Raw genomic sequence first — 21801 nt, 5'->3', positions numbered from 1 at the left:
TTCAGTACAAAGCCAAGCCATTCGTATTACCAGAACCGCGAGCCCTGAGGAGGCTCCCTGGGGCATCCAGCAAAACAGCAGCTCTTTCTGCCTTAAGACGTTCGTCTTCCACGCGTGAGGTGCCCCTCTGCTTTGCGTGCTAATCCCCTGTCACCGTGTTGTGCTGTATCTATCCCAACCAGCAGGTTTGTAGGGGAAGGCTTTGCAGTTGCAATCCCGAGTTGCTCAGTTTTGCACCTGCCCTCAAAGCTCGTGTCTTTGCTTCGCTGCAGCATCCCTGGCCTGCAGTGGCCTGCTGGCAGCAGAGGAGCTGAGCCCCAGCCTGGGTGGGGGAATGGCTTATGTATGGGGCACCTGCTGATTTGTGGTCTCTGCCTGTGAATACTCTCACACTTCAGCAAGCACAAGTCTGAATTAGCGTGGCCTTCCTTCGTTGGCAGCTAGCTCAAAATTATCATGGGTTAACATAAACTGTAACTTTTCACCAAGCCTCAAGACAAACCAGAGATAGTGGCTTGCAGACTTCGTGTGAATATTCATGGCTTGTTCCATTGCCACCCATCTGGGAGTTGGACGCCTTGGCCAGAAAAGGCAAAAGAATAAAACCTCCTGCAGTATCTCAGCCCTTGCTGACTCTCTGTCTCTTTTGCTTCCCCACCTGGCAGAGAAGTGCCCCGTGGACAATGCCAAACTGACCGTAGTGGTTAACAACATTGCGGTGGCTGAGCAGATCGGGGAGCTCTTCATTCACTGCAAGTATGGCTGCCGGCCCGCAGCCAGCAGCAAGCCCGCTGCCTTCGAGGTGGACCCCCGTGGATGTCCGTTTACAATTAAACTGAGTGCCAGGAAGTAAGTGGCTTGTTGCCAGCGTGCAGCCTCTCCAGGGAAAGGGCTCCACCACCAGATATCTGCTGTCATATCTGAGCTGCCCTGTGGTGCCTGGGGACAGCGCAGCTCCTGCCAGCAGTGCTCTGCTGGGGCGTGCAGGGGTGTGGGAATGGACAGAGTGACTTGAAGGGACAGTTCTTTCCCCAGTGTCTCAGTCTTAGGATGATGGCAGATGGGCTGGTCTCAGGGAAAGGATGTTGTTCTCTGCTCCCAGCTTGTCTGAGTGTCTTGGCATCGGGACAGGGGATACACTGTCAAAACACACACCTGGCATCTGGGGTGAAACACTGTGGCTGTGGTCAAGCAGAGACTGGGGGATTCTTTTTGTAAGAGGAGTTACCCTAGTTACATGCTAGGAATCTGAAATCTTATCTCCCTCCCCATCCTAAATGCATTCACTGTCTTCCCTATCATCTGGCCATTGCCTGTTGTTGATAGCTGCCTGAAGGCTCAGTCGTTCAGCTGCAGAAGTAGATGTTCCCTGCATAAATGTGGCTTATTATTACTCTCAACTTACTGGCCAAATGGGAATTTGCAGCTGTAATTGCAGTCTTAGAGCAGGATGCTTTCGATCACCTGACAGTTTCACAGGGCTGGTTTGCTCCTTTCCTGACAATCTGTGTTGTTTCCATTAATTTTTGCTTATCCCTGATTTTCCCTCCTTTTGCTTCTCTCCATGGGCAGAGATCATGAAAGCAGCTGTGATTACAGGCCGGTTCGCTGCCCCAATAATCCCAGCTGCCCACCTCTCCTGAAAATGAACCTGGAGGCACATCTGAAAGAGTGCGAGCACATCAAATGTCCCCACTCCAAATACGGGTAAGGAGCTGTTGCTTTTTAGTGCGAAGGATGCACTGAGCTCATTTCTGAGCTGCTTTTTGGCTATTGCGGCTTTGGGGATAGCCCCATGGGCTCTGAGCAGCTCGACCCACTGCTGTGCACTGGCCTGAGACCGAGATGATGCTTGCAGGGCTCACAGAAAGCAGCGCCCAAGCCTCTTGTTGAGAACGGGCAGGTCACGCTGCCCAGCTGTAAGCCCTGCTGGCAGCCAAGGAGGAGGCTGAGGTGCGTAGGCAGAAGAACCAGCTGGAGGAGAGTCAGAGCAGTGGACGTGGCCAGAGCCAGGCAGGGAGGAGGATGAGTGAAAGAGTAATGCAAGCGCTGTGGCAGTGTCTTTCAAACCAGTTCTTCTCCCAGGGCAAGGGAAGTGCTGAGCAGCCTTGGAGCGTTGATTGTCACCTGAGCAGGGGTGCAGCCCGGGCTGGGGGTTCCCTGCAGGATGCACAGCTAAGGTTACTGTTGTGGAAAGAGATGTCTTGGTAGAAGCAGAACAAGGCGAGTCCTGGCAGAGCAGCCCTGATTCCTTGCCATGCTGCAGGCCCAAGTCAGCATCTGCCGAGGTCAGCTGCAGTTTTTTCCATTGGTTTTGATGGCTCTTAGATTTGGCTCCTGATGAACACAAGAACCGACACCACGTTCTATCTCTTGCCCAAGATCTGCTTTTCTTTGCAACTACCTAGACAGACAGACAGACAGACAGTTGAGTCTGGGGTCAATGCCCTGGCCAGGAAAATGGGAGCTGCTTGGCCTCTCTGTTGCCCTGTAGTTGCCTGCACCCAGCAGGATGGTGAACCACAGTACCACTGCTCCTGGTAGGAGGAGCAGAACAGCTGGGGACCCACACAGGCCTCAGATCTCCCTCCGAGGAGCCAGCTGAGCAAGGAGATCTCCAGTGTGAGCTCTGCTCCGGCCAACTTCTGCCTTCCCCTTGTAGGTGTACATTTATAGGAAATCAAGACACTTACGAGACCCACTTGGAGACATGCAAGTTTGAGGGTCTGAAGGAGTTCCTGCAGCAGACAGACGATCGCTTCCATGAGATGCAGGTGGCAATGGCTCAGAAGGACCAGGAAATTGCCTTCCTGCGCTCCATGCTGGGGAAGCTCTCGGAGAAAATCGACCAGCTGGAGAAGAACCTGGAGCTTAAGTTTGGTGAGTCTGCACTGGGTGAGCTCTGTGGTCAGAGCTGTAGGGACAGGGCAGCTCTTTGTTAGGATGGTGCATTACAGGATTCTTTCCATGGTAAAAACTGATGCTGAGCAGGTTTCAGGAGGTTTAGATACTCCTTGCAGAGAAACAAATAGGGGTTCCATCAACTTCTCTGCTGCCAGAACATCATGGGACCTAATCCTGCAGTCACTGAGGACATGGCAAGTCCTAGAAATGTCTGCAGGCAGCTAGCATCTTTCTCCTTTGACTTTTTCCTGTGTGGTTCATGGGCACAGGCCCCCATAAAAATCAGCAAGTCGAATAGTCCACAGTGCAGACATCCTGGAGCAAGCATGGTTCTTGGACACCTTTGCTGTGCTCAGCCCTGTCTTGCCTCTGAAATTTGCCAGATCTTCAGCATCCAAGTACAATTTGCATTTGAGTAGCAGTCACCCTCCTGCAGTGCGTTCTCCTCCCTCCTTGTTCAGAGGTTAGGTGGCAGTGGGTGTCCTCTGCCTGTTCCCCTGGACGCTGTCACTGACTCTGCAGTAACCGTGGACCTGTCCCTCTCTTGTAGATGTGCTGGATGAGAACCAGAGCAAGCTGAGCGAGGACCTGATGGAGTTCCGCAGGGATGCCTCCATGCTGAACGTGAGGAGGGGCCGGGGCCCTGGGTGGAGAAGGGATTGCATGCAGTTACCTGCTGGCTCTGATACTAGTTAGGCTTTTCCTGCAGTGGGGAGAGTCTTTGGGGTTCCCTCCTGCGTTCTGGCTCTGCTCACCCCAGGTTCGGTTTGCTTTTACTGCAGCTGGGGTCCTGTTGAAGGTTTCCTCTAGGCTGAGTTAAAAGCAGCTCAGCGAACACATTCTGGTCATTGCATCTGAGCTGCCGTTTTAACTGTTTCTGCTGGCTTTTCTCAGCCTGTCGCTCTTGAAATGTGTTACCAGGGGAAGGGACACCTGCAGCAAGGAGACAGCCCTCTGCTCCAAAGCCTGAGCACTCCTGTATCTTTTATGCTAGCCAGGGACAGTGTGCCCTTCTCCCTGCCTGCAGAGAAAGCAGAAAGATAAGCAGATCCCTGCTAACAAGCTGTGAGTGAGAGCTGTCTCATGATTTTGGACATTATTCAAGCACTGATGTTAGATAGACATTCCTGCCTAGTTCAGGCAGACTGCATCCCACTGGATGTACCGATCAGGAGGAGCTCACCCTGGTTTACCTACGCATAGTAATGAAAAGGGTTCCCATGGATGCAGTAGGGACCAGGCTGTGGAGGAGACTACAAAGAGATCCTGTAATTCTTCTCCAGCAAGGTGGGCTTTGAGAGCCCAGCTGAGCAAGCAGTCCCCATAACTGATTTGATTATTTTTAGTAGTCTGGTGAATGGCAGAGCAAGGACAGTATATTCTGAAAGGTATTTCTGTGCCTGCCTGAATACTGAAGAGTTTAGGGCAGGTCTGGGATGCTGTCTGAGCCCCGTGGTCTCTGGAGGGAGGTGACAGAGGGATGTATGCTTAGAGTCCTAGAGCAGGAGACCTCTGATCAGAGAATGAGTCGGCTACTGAGGGAGGGCCTCCACAGGGAGTCAAGACCTGTCTGAAGGCAAGAGTGGCTTTAGCAGTGGAGGGGGACAGTCTTAAAGCCATGCCCAGAAGAGCAGGCTGGTCTTGATGGCTGTGCAGCTCATGCAAGTTGTTCTGTTTTTCAGGATGAGCTCTCCCACATTAATGCTCGGCTCAACATGGGCATCCTTGGATGTGAGTATGCATGTGGTTTTCATCCTCTCAGGCTGGGTTTGGGGTGATGGCCCAATGAGCCCTTTTAGGCAAGGTCACAGATAAGCAAACTAACAGTTGTCTCTGGGTCCAGCAGTAATTTGTTCACAGGGCCACCGCTGCTGCAGGAAGAAAATACTGGTGGGAGAGTTTGCCAGAAGCACTGGCTGAAGAGGAACTCAGTGTGGCAGGGTTATTAGCTGCTGGGGGGAGATGTCAAGTTTTCTGGCCTGCCTGGATCCAGCCCAGGAGTTGCGTTAGGGAGATGAGTCCTGGGGCTCAAAGCGGTGATAAGTTGATGAGCTGCAAGGGTGGGACATGAGACCTTCTATCCAGACCAGGAGGGTCTCACAGTTCCTTCTGGCCTGCAACAATGTGAAGTGCAAGGAGGACCCTCTGGGCCAGTGCAGGGATCTCTGTCCCCTCCGAATTCACCATGACATGGCACAGCACTATTCTCCCATCTCTCACCTGCCTTCTTGTTTCTGTAGCCTATGATCCGCAGCAGATCTTCAAGTGCAAAGGGACATTTGTGGGACACCAGGGCCCTGTCTGGTGTTTGTGCGTTTACTCCATAGGAGACTTGCTCTTCAGTGGCTCTTCAGACAAAACCATTAAGGTAAGAGCTTGTCTCTTCTGTCTATCTTCTGCATTTGTAAATGTGCTTCAGGTGGGACAGAAGCTGAGTTGCACTTTGCGGTGTGGGGGAATGTCACTTCCCAAAATCACTCCCATAGAATCTTAAATGATTCTTTGCAATTATAGTTAGGAAAAATTCTCTGTGAGGAAACGTTATGTGATAGTGAAATAAAGAGACAAATAGTGGTTTTTGCAAAGCCCTGATTAGAATCTCATTCCTGCTGCTGCTGGTTTTGCTTTATATGGTATTCAGAGCATTCAAGCCTATTTCAGATTGTGATTTTATTTTCCCTTGTTATAAAAAGTCATCTTAGAAAAAAACATTTTTCCCTGATCAGATGTGTCCTCTTTCCGTTTTATGGCATGTTTGTTTTTCTTTGTCCCGTTTTCAGTAACTCAGACTGACAGCAGTGCTCCAGTACAGCTTGAACAACAGTTCCCAGTGTCACTGTGTTGGCTGCTGCTGGCTGCTGGCTGGGCTGGGGAGCCACACAGGCTGCAGCGACTAGCCCTGGCAGGAGCAGAGCTTTGATTTATTTTCCTTGAGCAATAGCAAGAGCCACATGGAAGAAAAGGGACATTGCTGTACTTTATTGAAGGAAATCAGCTTCCTGCCCTGTCCTGGCTGCTCTGGGCACCACATTCCCATGTTCTGTCTCTTGAGAGAGAGAGGGGTGTGTGCTCAGTGGGGAAAACCCTTGCAGTGGCAGAGGAGGCTGTGCTGTGCCGTTGCAGCCCTAGGATGGGGCGTGAATTGCTAAAGCAGGAGCCCAAGAGCTGCTTCTCTGGTTCAGTGTGTTGTGTTGGCCTGGGCTGTGAAAGGCAGAGCTGGAGAGGGCTGATGCCTGCTCCTGTCCTAGTGTCTCATGAACTTCAACCTGACCCTTTGCAGTAAATTTCCTTTCCTAGACAAGCTTATCTCTGCCTGGGAGCCCGGAAGGCAGGTGCCCAGGTGACAGTCTGTTTCCTCATTTCGGTGCTTTTGTGGCTTTGCTGACATCCTGCCTGGGTCCCCAGCTGCTCTGTCTGCCGGCGTGTGACCCTCTGCTGACTTATGTTTCCTGTTAGGTGTGGGATACCTGTACCACATACAAGTGCCAAAAGACCTTGGAGGGTCACGATGGAATTGTACTGGCTCTCTGCATCCAGGGGTGAGTGGAGAGAGACACCTACCCCTGCAGGAGAGAGGGGGGAGAGCACTGGGGGTCTTCAGCACATGCTTATGATTCCCATCCTCAGTCCTGCATGTGCCAAAATTGTGCATGTGAGGCACATCTTGCCTCTTTGCTCTTTAAAAATTGACAAAGCACAAATCTCTTCGGAGGTCTTGGCCTCCCCTGCTGTCCTGGCTTCCTTCCCTGGTCACCAGCGGGGTGCGCGGCCTCCTGCTCAAAGGGCCAATCCGTCCTGGCCTCCTCACGAGACCTGGGCTCTGCTCCTGGGGTTGGCGTGTTTAGTCTTGGCCCAGCAAGGCTGTGGGACTGCAGCTCCTCACCCAGCACGGTGCCTGGGAATGAGCTGGGACCCTGCACTTGGTGCTCTCCCTCGCTGACCTCCTTTTGTTTTCTGGTGACGTTACAGGAACAAGCTGTACAGTGGCTCTGCTGACTGCACCATTATTGTGAGTACCCAGGACCCCTGCTCTGCTTTGCACTTGGGATGTGAGATCTACAGGCCAGCCCCAGGCTGTTGTAGAGCAGGGACCTGCATCCTTTTTTCTATAAGGCTCTGCAGCTGGCAGTGGTGTGAGACGGATAACCCGAGTGTGCTTTATCCACTGCCTTCAGCCAAGTGACTCGTGGTTTGGATTTGGGTGTTCCCTGCAGGCTGAATTTCCCACTCCCCAGTCCTGCGTGGGTCGCAGGAGGATGGTGCTCTGAGCTCCAGGGGGGGGTCAGTCCTGATCAGGCCAGGACGGTCGCTCATACAAGTGCCGTGTCCTGCCTGTGTTTTTGCCTGTGCGTGATTGCCGGCCTCCAGGGGCAAAGGGGAAGGGCTTCAGCAGAAGGGGCCTGGCCCTGCCCCTCACAGGCATTCTTCTTCTCCTTTGCAGGTCTGGGATATTCAAAACCTGCAGAAAGTGAACACGATCCGAGCACATGACAATCCTGTTTGCACTTTGGTCTCCTCGCACAACATGCTGTTCAGCGGCTCTCTCAAAGCCATCAAGGTAGAGCTCTGGGATGGCTCCTTTTGGCCTGAGTTGGGGACCGATGGTACAAACTGCCAGGCAGCAGTGTCGAAACAGGAAGAAAGTGGCATTTTGGTCTGTAGGTGACCTTGTTACTACACTCTCCTGAGCCACACAGAGAAGCTCAGCTACACAGAGCAGCCAGCACTGCAGAGGTTTAGCCCGTGCTCTGTGCTGAAGCCAGAGATGTTCTGGGACCTGGCTGACAAAACACTTGTGTTTCTTCTAACTCTGTAAACCTGAGACTGCAGGTGGAGTATCTTGGCAGTTCCTGAATGTGTGTGTCCTTGGGCCCCCAACGGACCTTCTCAGACCATTGGGAATTGTGCCTGGCGTCCAGAATTGGCTGGGGATTCAGGCTGCCTGTTTTGAAACCCTCTCAAAAGGATCTTGAATCTGCATCTTTACCTAAAGCCTGCAGAAATCAGGGAACAGCTTTGCAAGTTGCCCTTTAAAGGCTTGGCTAGATTCCCTTGGTTCTGTTTCCAGCTCCTGGTGAGACGGCTTATGGGACCATCCATCTGTAAGAGGGCGCATGCTCTTTTTGGGACCTGGAATGCTTCAGCTATCTAGAGAGTGCTTGGGGCTGGAGGAGCAATGAGACAGCACTAAGCAGAAGGAGAACTTGGGGCCTTTTCTTTTGTTGTCCCCAGCCACTTTCTGCCAGATGAGCCGAGCAGGCCAGTAGCGCTGTTTGGAGCGGTGGGGTGTGAGAGCTGTTGATCCCTCCGTGCTGGGGGTTTTGGCCGGGGTTTCCCAGGAGCTGTGGGAATGGAGCTTTGTGGGGACAGGCTGGGAGTGGAAGTCCAGAGCAGTTCATTACTGTATATTTGATTTAGGTTTTTCAAGCCCGTGGCTCTGCTAGGGAAGGGTCTCTGCCAGTGATAATGCAGGCTGTAAGTGAGCTCTCCCAGGCCCTCGGGGAACATGCTTATTCAGCATAGTTATTGTGTGTTTTATCTGGAAGTCAGTGGGTTCGGGCCATTCCCATGAGGCAGGAGAGCCAGCACAAGGTTCCCCGTAGTGAGCTGGCAGGGCCTTGCGCTGCCTGAGCAGTGCGTGGTCTCTGAGCCAGAGGCTGACGCATCAGCCAGAGTTCTGCCCCATCACTGCTCCGTCCTACTGAGACTCTCCTCCATGTCCGTGTGTCTGTCTGTGCTTTTTGCAGGTCTGGGATATTGTAGGTACCGAGCTCAAACTGAAGAAGGAGCTGACAGGTCTCAATCACTGGGTGCGAGCGCTGGTGGCTTCTCAAAATTATCTCTACAGCGGATCTTACCAAACAATCAAGGTGGGACCCTGAGACTTGTGGCAACTGTAAGCCATCAGCTCTCCCCGTGCCTCTACATATCTGTATTCTGCCGCATGGGTTGATGGAGCAGGTCAAAAAGTAGCTGCTAGGGTGGGAGAGCACCGCTGTAGCGTTGCTGACACACTAGATTTTACTGCGCTGGTTGCATCTTTTCAGGCACAAAGGCTGGGCTCTGGCTGGTCCTTGGGAGCACAGCTGCTGGGGGATGCTCGCTAAGATAAAACGCAGCCTCACAGCCATGGTGCCTCACGCTGCCTCCGCACCTGCCACACCGTTATCTGTGCTGACAGTCCTGCTGATAAGAGGAGAAGGTCACTGTCTGGCTGCAGAGTTACTATAAATCTGTGTGTGGGTTCTGAAATGCCCTCATCTGCGTTGGCTCAAGCTTTGAGGAATAGTTCACCTCTCAGCATCTGGGTGACACAAGAGAATTTGAAGTTTCCCTCCTCAGTGTTAATAAATCCCTGTTAATTTGTGTGCATCAGTTTTTAGTGCTGTCAAGGACTGGGTTGTGTGTGCACAAGTGTGTGCATAGTTACACACAAAGGGTGTGTAATCTCCACAAAATCTCCACAACTTTTTCAGCCTGGATTTTCAAAGCTGGGCAGCTAAATAAGGTAGCAGGACTCTGCTCATCAGTACTGAACATTCCCAGCCAAAGATTTGTCCTCCAACACGTGATTTGGGCACACATGGAGCCAGGCTGACTCTGTGTGGCTGGAGAAGAGCTTCAAGGGAGCTCCCTCCTGGAGAGGGGTCCCTGCGTGGGTCTCATCCTGCCTTTGCTCCGGCATCTCTTTCAGATTTGGGACATCCGCAACTTGGAGTGTGTCCACGTGCTGCAGACGTCAGGAGGCAGCGTCTACTCCATCGCTGTGACAAACCACCACATCGTGTGTGGCACCTACGAGAACCTCATCCATGTAAGGGCTTTGGGGTTCGATGCATTTATTGGTTTGAGGCTGGGGGAGAGGGGTAAGGAGATGGGGACCTGGCTTTGCCCTTTATGGCAGTCCCAGAACATGGGTGCACAGCACCCACCCTGGAGGTGTGCGTGGACGTGGAAATGCCTCTTGGAGGAGAAGTTGGTGGCCTGCAGCCCAGTGCAATCTCTGAGCCCTGCTCTCCTCCCACAGGTCTGGGATATAGAGACAAAGGAACAAGTCCGCACGCTGACGGGGCATGTGGGTACGGTTTATGCCCTCGCTGTCATCTCCACACCGGATCAAACCAAAGTCTTCAGTGCATCATATGACCGGTCTCTCAGGGTACGTGTCCAGGGCTGTGCAGCTGCATCTGTGCATTTGTTAAAACATGGACAGCCTTGAGGGACAGGGAGGATGGGGGATCCTCATCCCTGCCTGCCCCATGGCCTCGTATTTAATTTGTGTCACCTGGCTCAAACCCTGTGGCACTTAGCATCCCCCATCCCTCTTGGTGCCTGGGGTTGTGCCAGACCCCTGTGCTGCTCGCTTGGCTGACACCTCCTGTGTGCCCGTAGGTGTGGAGCATGGACAACATGATCTGTACTCAGACGCTGCTGCGACACCAGGGTAGTGTCACTGCCCTCGCAGTCTCTAGGGGCCGACTTTTCTCTGGCGCCGTGGACAGCACTGTAAAGGTTGGTTTCCTCCAGCTTCTTGATGGTTTGGTCTTTTCCAGTACCAGAACTAGGGCATTAAATGAGTTAGGAGCTGTCTTCAAACAAACAAGGGGATGGTTCTCAACAGGGGGGAAGCTTAACTCCTGACAGAGATGTTGTGGATGCTGGAAGCCCAAAGGGAAGCCTCACAAGAGGATGAAGAAAAGCCCACAGAGCTGCTCAGAACAGTCACTGCCATGGGTTCCTGTTGTCTCTCCTCCACAGGTCTGGACGTGCTAGCGAGAGCGCCACACTAGTCCTGCACACTGAAAGACCAAAAACTCCTCCCCTCCGTCAGCCTGCTGGGTGACTAACACCACTATGAAATAACTGCTGCAGCTCCTCTCCGCACCGACCACTGCCTGCCGCTGCCCATCGGCCGGTTCTCCCACCCGCAAGGACCCCAGCTGGCAGCTCTCAGGATGGGTCTTGCCCACGGATGCTCCAGACGTTCCCTCGGATCTGCCATATATGATTGGAAATGCAGAGGACGCTGTCCCAGTGCCAGCACCTTCTGCGCTGCGGAGTGCCCTCCTCCACCTGCGTCCCCCCAGCTGGGGAGCATCCTCTGGGGCCAGGGCTGGGGCGAAGCGGGGCCTCCAGGCCAGGGCAGCCCCGCAGGGCACCGGTGCAGATGCAACGCAGCCCTTGGCCAGTGATGGGACTGAATGGTTCAGCTTGTCACAGGCAGGAGCCGGCTTGGCCAGGGCGGTGACGCTGGGAGGCTGGTCCCTTTGTAAATGGTAGAACTGAGCATTAGGCCTTGCCCTGGGTTGGGACCCTGACCCCTTTCTGTCTCTAGTATTTAATTTTACTGCCATGATGTCAGGCTGATCCACCGATCCATCTGGGAAGAGGTGTTTTCTTGAGTAGCCAGGTACGATTTTTATGCCACAGCTAGTTCTCAAATCAAATAACACAAGCCCATTGTTCACCACCCTGTAATAATGGTCTCCACATTAAAGAGAAAAAGCCTCTGTTGCATTTTTACTCACATTTTCTACTGTTTTTAAGATTGTAATATAGATTTGATTATTTCTTCATTGACAATAAAAGCAGAAAGAGTTGTTCCTGGCCAGCGTGAGTTATTGAAGGTTCTCGGCAGGAGCCAGGGGCCAGCACCGGCCCCGTGGCAGCTCCTGCCTCCAGCCTGCACCTGTCCAGCCCGGGGCTGCTGCCAAGGGCCGCGCTTGGCTGCCCTGGAGGGGTGGGCACGGCCACGGCACCCGCTGTGAAAAATGGGGTGCAGGGACGGGGCATCTTGGAAGGGAAGAGCAGTTCCCAGCCAGCCAGGCTGCCACGCGCCCCGCAGCACCCCCAGCACCCAGCCAGGGCAGAGGCACCCAAGGGTGGCCTCGGGCCGTGCAGCGCGTATGCTCAGCAAGACGCGACCACGCCATGAGGACACGCGTGCACCGACCGCAGCATCTGGCACCCACCATGCCAGCACGGCCCGGGACCCTGCGGCCAGCCCCAGCTGCGCGGCAGGAGCCATTGCACGCGATGGCCGACATTTTTTTTGGACACAAAACAGTGGTGGCAGCGGGGCAGGGGTTTTATTTTTTTATTTTTCTTTAAATATTTGTTGCCAGACTTCGTATAGGAGCAAACTTCTTCACAGCACCACGAGCCATCTACTATTCAGAATAGGAAGAATAAGACGAGTAGAGGTGAAATCTAAGCACAGAAGAGCAGGGAGAAGCACCAAGATGCATAGCTTGACAGATGGGATACGATACAGAGTCCATAACTTAATCATAAAAAATATATATATGTATATATCCATCATGTAGAACTTTATGGATTTTTTTTTTTAGATACATAGTTTTTTTTTTTTCTTTTCAACAGATATTTTCAGGCGGGTGATTTTTTTTTTTTTGTTATTTTTAAAGTCTTTTTTGTTGTTTTTTTTTTTTTTTTTTAAAGAAATTTCAAAGTTGTGCCAAACACATCTGGATCAGCGACCACAACGGGATAGATGGGGGGTGGAGGGGGGGGGGGGGAGAGAGAGAGAAAAGGGGGAGGGGGAGAGGGAAGGAGGGAGAGGAAGGCGGAGGGAGAGACCACTCTGTACGTCTCAAGAAAAGAAAGGACCAGCAACACTTTGTTTTGAAACCACGAGCGAAAAAAAAAATAAAAATATGCATTCATCAGGACTCAAGCGACTGAACCAGACTCCAACTCCTGTTTATACATGAATATACAGCGGCGCGTCCCGGAGAACGCACGCGAGCACACGCGCACCCCCCCACACACACATACACCCCCACACACACGCACACCAAACAAATGCCAAAAAAAAAGGAGAAAAAAAAAAAAGAAAAAAAAAATTAAAAAAAAATAAACAAACCCAAAACCTGAAGACACTCCAAAAGAACTGAAACACCTCCAGTATTAAGAATTCACAAAAAACCTCCATAAAACAAGGCACATCCTTTGAGTTCTTAACGGTGTAAAAAAAGAAAGACGTGACACTGAATCCCAACGGAAAGACCCGAACAGAACTGCTCGCACGTACCTTCCACCCAGAGAAAAGGTAAATATTGTGCTACTCTTAGAATGAGTTTGCCACAAGACACACAGCTTAGTATAATCTAATAGTTTTTCTCAAGCTAAAATCCAGTTTTCTCTTGATTTCTTTTTAAACTGCTTTATATATAATTGCTAATACTTTAAAATCTTTTAAATATATATTTGTTAAAGTGTATTCTTTTTATTATCTTGGGGGCGGGGGAAAATCTGGTTTATATCTTCTTTTTTTTTTTTTCCCCCCTCCAATAAATTAATACTTCTTTATAGCTTATCACTGTCCTCTCCCCCCCCCCCCCCCCCCCGGCGGGGAGGGGCCGGGCAGGGGCACGTCCCGCTGCCCCCCACGCACGCCGACGCGGGCCCCGAAATGGGGCGTTCGCTCCCCGATTTGCAACCAAGGCAAACAACCCCCCCCACCACCACCTTCCGACGCTCGAGGCAAAGCCCCCGCCAAGGGGGAGCCCCACGGCCGTCCCCCCGCGCCCCTCGGGCAGCGTCCCTCCATGGGGCAGCCCCCAGCCCGGGACCCCTGCGCCCTGCCCACCCCTCACCCCCTACCGCAGCGAACGACGACAGAAAAACGAAAGGAAATGTTAAAAAGGAAAATTAAAAAAAAAAAAAAGGAGAAAAGAAACCCAAGTGCATTTGCCCACCCGGACCCGCCACCAGCACGGCCACCAGCAAACGCCATCGGCGACACGCGGCACGCCGCTGAGGGAGCCGCCGCCGCGCCGGGCAGGGCTTGTGCTACATTCGGGCCACGGTGACCCGCGGTGCCAGGGCCGGCAGGGCACGGGCGCGACGGCAGTGGCCACCGGACAGGTAGGTAGAGAGATACCCCCCCACACCCCACCCCCCCAGCCCCAAAGAGCCCCAGCAGCGGTGAGGGCCATTTTGGTCCGGGGCGTGTTGCTTTTTTTCTTCTGTTGTTTTTGTTTGTTTGTTTGTTTGTTGGGGTTTTTTTTGTTGTTTTTTTGCTTCTGCAAAAGGGAGTCCTGCCGCAGCCGGCGCCGAGTCCGTGAGCACAATCCTGAGGTATCTTCTTCTTTGTGCAAACCCCGAGGGACGGGATGTCCGGGAGGGGACGGCTGTACAAAGGGGACGGAGGAAGGGCGGCGGGGACCTGGGGGAGGTGGGGGGTGGGGGTCGTGGATCGTTGTGCCCTTGTGCCCACGTAAGCCCTGAGGTTCGCGGGGCCCTGGCGCCCCTCACTCCAGCATGGCGTCCAGCTGGTCCGCCAGGTCGTCGAACATGCTGCCGATGTCGTCCAGGATGCTCACGGTGCTCTTCGACTCCACGGCCGAGCTGGGCGAGCGGTGGGGACGGGTCAGCGCCGTGCACAGGATGGCGGCACCACGCGGTCCCCTCTGCCCCATGTCACCTCCCCAGTGCAAACCCCAGTGCCGCTGCGTGGCTGGGGACACCCCAGCCCCACGCTGCTCAGCGTCCCCCGCTGCCACCTCTCCAATGCAACACCCGCACGCCCAGTTCCCCCTCCCCGTGCTGCTCCGACATAGTGTCACCTCCCCAATACAGCTCCAGCCAGGAGCTGTGACACTCCGGCACAGTGTCCCCACACCATCACAGCCCTGTTCCCGCCATGGTGGCACAGCTCATGATGCTCATGGCCACCCCCCCCCCCCGCCCCCGGCCATCCCCATGCAGCTCGGTGGCACAGCACAGCCCTGCGCCCTCCCCTGGGGATCACCGGCCGCCCCGCGCCCCCTTACTCTGCCGCCTGGCTGTCCTCCTGCTTGATCTTCTCCTCCACGGCCTGCAGCGCGGCGGCCAGGGACGCGCTCGTCTCCTCCAGCTTCTGCTGCGCCAGCTCAGGGCCGGCGGTGTCGACGGAGGGGCCGGCGATAGCGGAACGCGGTGGCTTCACCGGCACCTGCTGGGGCTGTGCGCCGGGCGAGAGGGGCTTGGCGGGGCTGGAGCAGAGCGAGGGCGGCGTGCTGGAGGGCTTGGCGGCGGTGGCACCCAGCTGGCGGGCGGGGGACGGGGCCGGCGTGGAGCTGGCGCTCACCGACTGGATGGCAGCATGGGGCTTGGGGGGCTTGGGCGCCGTGGGGGGCGGCACGGGTTTGGGGGACACGGGGGGCGGCGTGCCGTGGACCCGCTTCACCTCTGTGGAGAGAAGAGAGAAGGGCAGAAGGGCGGTGGGGCCGGCCGGGATCCCTGGCGTCCACGCCGGGGAGCTCCCATCCCGGGGGGGTGGCACAGCACCTACCTGGGCTGCCGGGGCTCGGGATGGGCACCTTTTTGGGGATGGGTGCCGGTGGTCCAGACACCTTCTGGGGCGGCTGTGTCAGTACGGGCTTGGGGGACACCGGCGGCTTGAAGGGCTTCTTGGGCTCGGCAGGCGGCGGGGCGTACTCGGGGCCATCGGGGCGGGCAGCGGGCGGCGGGGTAGGGGGTGGCTCAGCCCCGCTCAGCTCGGAGGCCGGCCGCCGCTTGACGGTGCCAGTGCCGTTCTGGTAGACGGCGAGCGGGGCCGGTTCCAGCGTCGGCTCCTTGTCCTTGGCTTTGGGCCGGCGCTTGACGGTGTCGGACTCGGTGAGGACAAAGCGGACGCCGTCCTGCTGGCTCTGCCTGGCCCGGATCCGCCGCTTGAGCGTGGCGCTGGCCTCCACCTTGGCCAGGTCCCCATGGCGGTGGGCCGGGGACAGCCCCTCACCCGCCTCTCCCCGGGCTGGCCCCAAGGGCCGCGGCCGCTGCTTGATGGTGAGGTTGCCCTCCTCGGCAAAGGGGATGCCGTCCGGGGAGCCGCCACGCTCGACCCGCAGCCGCTCGCTGGGGCCGTCAGTGCCCACCTCCGACCGCACGCTGTCGGCGCGCTCGCGGCGGGCGGCCGCCACCAGCCCGGTGACAGGTCCGCTGATGGTCCGGCGCCGGTTCACCACCTCCCCATCCAGCCCGATCGCCTCCTTGTGCTTGACGGTGGCCAAGACAGTGGCCACACGGGCACGCTCAGGGCTGCCTGGGGGTGCTCCTGGCTGCAGGTAGTAGCCCTCAGGCGCCTTGGCTGGTCCTGGCCCACCGGCCCCATGTGGCTTCTGCAGCGCCAGTGCCCGGGCCCCACCGCCGATGGAGGACATCTCCAGCATGGCCGCGATGCTGCGCACGCTGCCGGCACTGCCCGTGTCCACGCTGCCGCCCAGGTCGCTGGCCCGACGCTGCTCCCGGCGGCTGTCCCCCTCGGCAGCAGGTGGCCCGGTGGCCACCTCGCCCTCACCCTCCTTGGGGAAGTCCTCAGCCATGCCGGCGCTGGAGATGGCAGAGCTGGAGCGCTTTGGAGGGGGCGGCGGGGGCCCCTTTTTCTTGGGGCGGACGGCAAAGGACTGGCTGCGGTTGACGTTCTTGTCGCCGCCGGCGGGTGCCCGCACCGAGTGGCTGCGCCCCACGCGCCGCTGGACGGTGGCGTAGGGCCCCGCGTCCGGCACCAGCAGCTCGTCCCGCTCCTGCTCGCTGTCGGAGGCAGCGTAGCGGTTCAGGCTGTGCGCCCGCTTCTTCGGCCGCCCCGGCTCCTCCTCGCCCTCACCCGCCGGCGGCAGGCACAGCACCGGCACCGAGACAGGCAGGACGGGCACCCCCGGGGGTCCCCCCTCACCCTCGGTGGGCTGTGGCAGGACGTAGGCGAAGCCACGGTGGGTGGGCGACTGGGGCAGGGAGCGGGGTGACGCGGGGCGCTCGCCCGGCGGCAGCAGCTGCGGGGTGGGCTTCACCTTGGCGGTGGCATGGGGCACCGGCGGGCCCTGTGGGGAAGGGGGTCGCGGCTTGCCGGGGGTCTGCGGCGGCGTCAGGTGCCCGGCGGAGGGCTGGAAGGGCTGCCGGGGCTTGCCGGGCACTGGTGGCACGCTGGCACGCTTGACGGGGTGGCCATGCCGGGGCGGGCGCACCTCTTTGGGTGGCGCAGGGGGGCCCTCGCCAGCCCCCTCCGCCAGGTACTCCTGGCTCTTGGAGATGGCAGAGGCAGGGGGGACCCGGGGGCCATCCCCCAGCAGCTCCTGCGAGCTGCTCATCAGCCTGGCACGGCCACCAAGCCCGGGTGGCGAGTGGTAGCCAGGGGCTGCAGGGTTCGCTGCCTTCTCAGGGGGCTCCTCAGGAGCTTCTCCTGTCATGGCCACCTGCAACTCGCTGCTGAGCTCGCTGTCCTGGAAGGTGGTCATCTTGGGTGACTGGCATTCGGGTGGCTCTGGTGGGGGAGACTCAATGGCCAGCACCTCCGGGCATGTCGCCGCTGCCTTCCTCTTCAGCGTGCCTGGCTCGTACTTGCCCAGCTCAGCGCGCTGCAGCTCCGCCAGCTTCTTCACTGCCAGCATCAGCTTCTTCTGGTGGCCTGGGGACACCATGGGGCATCAGCACCACCGTCAGGGGCTGGGGCCACCGCAGCCAGTGCTGCAGCATGGGACCTTACCCAGCTTGGTGATGCCGATCTCCTGCAGGTCCTCCCAGGTGATGTCGGTGATGAAGTCGATGTTCTCATAGCCGTTCTCCACCAGCACCTTGTAGTACTGGGACAGGCCGATCATGGAGAGCCACAGCGCCAGGTTGGCCTGGGGTGCAGGGCACAGCTCAGCGCCAGCTGGCAGCGAGGGCTGGCCCCAGCATCCCTTGGCACCGCAGTGTGCATAGGATGTCCCCATCCTGCGGGGCGACAGCCCCAGGGGCCTTCCTCATCCCCACGCTGTCCCTGTGCTCCACAAGCACTCAGGGCCATGCCCAGCCCCGTTCCCATGGGAAACCCCTTGCCATCCCAGCTGATGGGGCAGAAGAGGTATTGGGAGGGGACGTGGTGTCACATCCAAGTGGTGACACCTGGCACCAGCTTGACAGTCCCTGAGCTGTCGGGAGGGGACGTGCACGGCTTCGGGACCGCAGGATGTGGGCATCATCTGGGAGAAGTGAGCCAGCTTCCACCCTTGTCCCCCTGTGCCACCCCTTCCCTGGAGGGGACAGGGCGGAGGGGACTAGTTGCCACTGTGGATGTGGCTTCAGCACGCCCAGCCCCACGCAGCTCTTACCGGCTTGTACTCCGGCAGCCATTCAGGGATATTGAGGTTGTTGATCTCGGAGGCAATCTTCTTCCTGTGCCCCGGCTTGGTGACGCCGATGGCCGTGAGGTCCTGGTGCAGAGAGAGGGGTCAGCGCCACACCACACCGGCCGTGCCCCCTTCCCTGCAGCGCCGGCCAGCCCCAGCGTCCCCACGGCCTCACCTCTGGCGTCATCCGGCTAATGGTGGTGATGTCGTAGCCGGCATTGATGAAGTTGGGCGCGTAGAGCTGCAGCTGGAACTTGCAGAGCCACTGGTACACGGCCTCTGAGCTCTGGGCAGAGGAATGGCACCGCTCGGGGTAGCCCAGGAGACGGGGACCCACCGCCCTGCCCATGTCCCCTGGGGCTGTCCTCCCACCCATCCACATGCTGGCAGGAGGTCCCAGCTGGGAGCTGGCACCGCAGAGGGGCTGCATGGCCCCGCGGCGTGGGGTACCCCGGGCGCATGCCTGTCCCCTGGGACGTGCAGGGGGCTGGTGCCATGGAGCTGGGGGGGGCAGCAGCTGCAGGGACAACTCATGCCACTGGCTCATGGCATGGCACAGCAGCCCACAGGCACTGCCATCACGGCCAGCACCCAGAGCCAGGCCAGCCTTGGTGGTCACGTCACAGGGCTGCCAAGGCACCTGTGGCTATGGGTGCATGGGGGTGGCCCCACTACACGGCCCTGCCCATGCCCCCCCCAACACCATGCTCCACTGCAGGGCTCCCCACTCACCTTCCCCTCCGATGGTGGCTCCATCTTCTTCAGCTGGGGCTCAGCCGGAGGCTGGGGGGCATACGGGGAGCTGGCCACACTCTGCGACCGTGATGAACCTGCCGGAGAGGCAGCGGTCAGCAGGGCTGGGGCCACACATCCCTGGGCTCTGGCCAAGTGAGGCAGGGAGCCGAACCCCTGCCCTGGGTGGGAGGGCACAGCCATGGCCCTGGGTTGGCAGGGCCAGTGCAGGCATGGGCGAGTGACACCCGCCTCAGCAGAGCAGCATGGAGCACCCCAGGGTGCCCTGCGCGTGAGGTCTGCTCCCCTGGGACGGGCAGGGGTGATGTGGGGCACCATGCCCAGGCACCTCCGGATGGGTCGCAGCCCCTATCACAAACCCTGGTGAGGCTGGCTGCGCTGGCGTGGGGCTCTGCAGGGCACCCAGCCCCCTGTCCTCTGTCACACATGGCTCCTGGGTGCCACGGTGGCTCGCCCTGGGCAGCCCATGCTGTTGCCCTTGCCCACCCACCCAGAGCCAGGTTAGCCCCCAGCCCAGCGGGGGCCAAGGTGCTGCAGTGCCCTCCACCCAGTGTAGCCCCGAGCAGAGGCACCCAGCCAGACTCCTCTTCCAGAGCGGGTTTCCCTGGCTGCCCCCAGGCAGCGGCTAAAGGGGTTCTGCTGCCCAAAGACCTCCTTCCCCGCTCCTCCAGCCATGCCACCAACCCAGGAGGGGGCTTGTCCACCCGCTGTGCCCCACAGCGAGGGACCAGGCTGGAGAGGGCAGCCTGGCACGAGCTGCCTCATCCCCCGGGACCCCCACAGAGGCACCCAGGCAGCCCTGCTGCGCCCACCCTCCAGCTGGCTGCCCAGAAATTTCTGCCTCGTATTTGTGATCAGGACCAGCAAGAGCAGCCTCTTCCCCACTGCTGGCAACTGCATCCTCCATGTGTGTGCATTCCCCCCCCACTCCCCCCACCTCTGTTTGTGTGTGTGCCCCCCTCCTCTGTGTGTGTGCATTCTCCCCCCCCCCCCCGCCAGCGTCTGCGTGCATCCTCCCTGCATGTGCATCCTTCTGGCATCTGCATCCCACTTGCGTGGGCATCCTCCTCACATGTGCATCCCTCTGCCATGTGCATCTCCCTCGTGTCTGCATCCCACTTGCGTGTGCATCGCTCCAGCGTGTGCATCTCACCCCCCCCCCTCCGCCCCCGACAACGAGTGCATCCCCCCTCTCCGTGTGCATCCCCCCGTTTCCCAAGTTTCCATCCCCCCCCCCGCGCCCCTCCCCGCAGCCCGGCCATCCCCCAGCACATTCATCCCCGACGTGTGCGTCTCCCGACCGCACACCCGCCGCCCCGCAACACCGCCAGCATGTGCCTCCCCCGCAGCGTGGGCACCCCCGCCGTGTGGCCGATGCCCGTCCGCAGCGCCCCCCCCCCCCCCCCCCCGGATGGCGGTGGCGGTGACGGGGGGGACGACGACACCCCGGCGGGGGGCCAGGGAAGGGAAGGGGCCGGGGAGGAGCGCTGCCGCCCCCCGCTCGCCCGCACCGCCCCCCCCCCCCCCCCCCCCGCGGGGCCCCCACTAACCGAGGCAGGAGAAGGCCTGGCAGCAGCCGAAAGGCGAGAGAGTCATTTTTTACCCACACGTTTTTCTTCTGGCGACGGGTGCCGTGGCAATAAAAAAAAAGACAAATCCCTGGATCCACGGCACGCCCGCGGCAGGGCCAGGGCTCCTCCTGCTCCCGGCAGCCGGGCGGCCGGCGGCACGCACCTGCGGGGATGTCCTGCGCCTTGGCCGGCCCATCGCCCACGGCAGTCTCTTGCGCAGAAGCCTTCTGGGAAAGGACCGTTGCCAGCAGCTGAAAAACACCCCAGGAAAGGGGGGAGAACAGGCAGGAGTGAGGCGGGCGGGCGGCGGGGGTGCGCGCTGCGGGCGCTGCGGGTGCTGGGGGTGCTGCGGCGGCCGCCCCGCCACCAGCCCGGGCGAGGGTGGGCAGGGAGGGGGGCAGCAGATTCGGGCTGCGACGGGGAGAGCGGGAGCAGCACAGATGGTGCTTCACAGGCGGCTGGAGCCCGCGGCGCCGCGGCACCCCAAATCCAGCCTGGCGCATGCCGCGAACCCAGGCTGCCGCTGTGGGCTGCATGTCCCCCCCCCGGCCTGCAAAGCAGAGCCCCCGCGGCCATCACCGCGATGCTTGGCTCATGGGCATGGGGACCACGGTGCCCAGCCTGCTCTGGCATAACGCAGGCAGGATGCCAGGGGAGGGGGGCTCACGGGTGCCTTGGCCAGGGGACGGGACACCCCAGGCTGCCTTGGGCAGCGTGCAAAGTGCGGGGGCAATACGCAGGCAGCAGGGCGCAGCGGGCAATGTGCAGTGCGTAACACGCAGGCAGCAGCGCGGAGTGGGCAGTGGGCAGCGTGCCGGCAGCAGGATGCAGCGCGCAGGGCTCTGCGGTGCGCGCCGTGCAGGCAGGCGTGCGCGGTGGGCTGTGTGCTGGCAGCAGTATGCGGGCGGCTCTGTGCAGCGCGACGCTGCAGCGTGCAGTGCAGTGCAGTGCGGTGCGGTGCAGTGCGCAGCGCGGAGGCACCCTCCAAGTGGCAGCAGAGACACGGCGCGCAGCCTCGGCCGGACCCGGCACACGCCTGCCGGCAGCCCCTGCAGCCTGGCAGGACTCATACCACCAGACAGTAGGTGGGGACCAGCTGGGAGGGGACGCGCTGGTGGTCACAGGTGACAGCTGGATGCCGGTAGGACCTCACAGCACCTGTCCGAGCATCGGTCCCAAGGGTAGCTGCCAAGGCAGCAAATGCCTTGCCCTGAGGCAAGCACCAGTGCTGGGACTGGAGCAGAGTGTCACCACAGGCCAGCATGGCCACCTCGGGGCCCGTCTTACCTTGACGCCTTCAGAGCCAGCGTGCAGGGCGTGCGCCCCGCTGCCTGCGCTCTGCCCGCTTCCCGAGCTGCGGGCAGAGGCCACGCTGCCCGTGCTGCCCAGGCTGCTGCGGTCACCACCTGCTCAGGGAGAGGAGATGCTGTCAGGCAACCGAGCCCCACGGCAGGACAGGGGACACC

The 21801-nt window shown here is 58.9% G+C and overlaps 2 protein-coding genes across 9 annotated transcripts in view; one reads left to right on the top strand and one right to left on the bottom strand.

Moving 5' to 3' along the window:
* The window catches only part of TRAF7 (TNF receptor associated factor 7), a 35708-nt gene extending 24218 nt beyond the window's left edge, over positions 1–11490 (top strand). For 4 of the 7 annotated variants that reach the window (XM_063344108.1, XM_063344107.1, XM_063344109.1 and 1 more), the window contains 14 exons: positions 666–849; positions 1573–1707; positions 2663–2880; positions 3455–3528; positions 4587–4635; positions 5145–5272; positions 6361–6443; positions 6874–6913; positions 7346–7462; positions 8652–8774; positions 9599–9718; positions 9932–10063; positions 10297–10416; positions 10663–11489. In XM_063344108.1, the coding sequence (XP_063200178.1) occupies positions 666–849; positions 1573–1707; positions 2663–2880; positions 3455–3528; positions 4587–4635; positions 5145–5272; positions 6361–6443; positions 6874–6913; positions 7346–7462; positions 8652–8774; positions 9599–9718; positions 9932–10063; positions 10297–10416; positions 10663–10677 (1538 nt within the window). In that variant the 3' untranslated portion in view covers positions 10678–11489. Of the gene's footprint in view, positions 1–665; positions 850–1572; positions 1708–2662; positions 2881–3454; positions 3529–4586; positions 4636–5144; positions 5273–6360; positions 6444–6873; positions 6914–7345; positions 7463–8651; positions 8775–9598; positions 9719–9931; positions 10064–10296; positions 10417–10662 lie in introns of all 7 variants that reach the window. The other 3 variants (XM_063344111.1, XM_063344112.1, XM_063344114.1) reach the window with 1 other exon arrangement.
* Positions 11491–12359: 869 nt separating this feature from the next.
* Positions 12360–21801, bottom strand: part of CASKIN1 (CASK interacting protein 1) — a 34274-nt gene continuing 24832 nt past the window's right edge. The window contains exons 13-21 of one of the 2 annotated variants that reach the window (XM_063344307.1): positions 21623–21741; positions 20499–20586; positions 18744–18841; positions 18187–18297; positions 17994–18095; positions 17387–17525; positions 15200–17308; positions 14700–15096; positions 12360–14274 (exon numbers count right to left, since the gene is read on the bottom strand). In XM_063344307.1, the coding sequence (XP_063200377.1) occupies positions 14178–14274; positions 14700–15096; positions 15200–17308; positions 17387–17525; positions 17994–18095; positions 18187–18297; positions 18744–18841; positions 20499–20586; positions 21623–21741 (3260 nt within the window). In that variant the 3' untranslated portion in view covers positions 12360–14177. The remainder of the gene's footprint in view (positions 14275–14699; positions 15097–15199; positions 17309–17386; positions 17526–17993; positions 18096–18186; positions 18298–18743; positions 18842–20498; positions 20587–21622; positions 21742–21801) is intronic. The other variant, XM_063344308.1, reaches the window with a different exon arrangement.

This window comes from Chroicocephalus ridibundus, chromosome 8 (assembly GCF_963924245.1).
Source record: "Chroicocephalus ridibundus chromosome 8, bChrRid1.1, whole genome shotgun sequence".
NCBI classification, from domain to species: Eukaryota; Metazoa; Chordata; class Aves; order Charadriiformes; family Laridae; genus Chroicocephalus; species Chroicocephalus ridibundus.
This window is presented reverse-complemented; position numbering and strand designations above follow the sequence as displayed.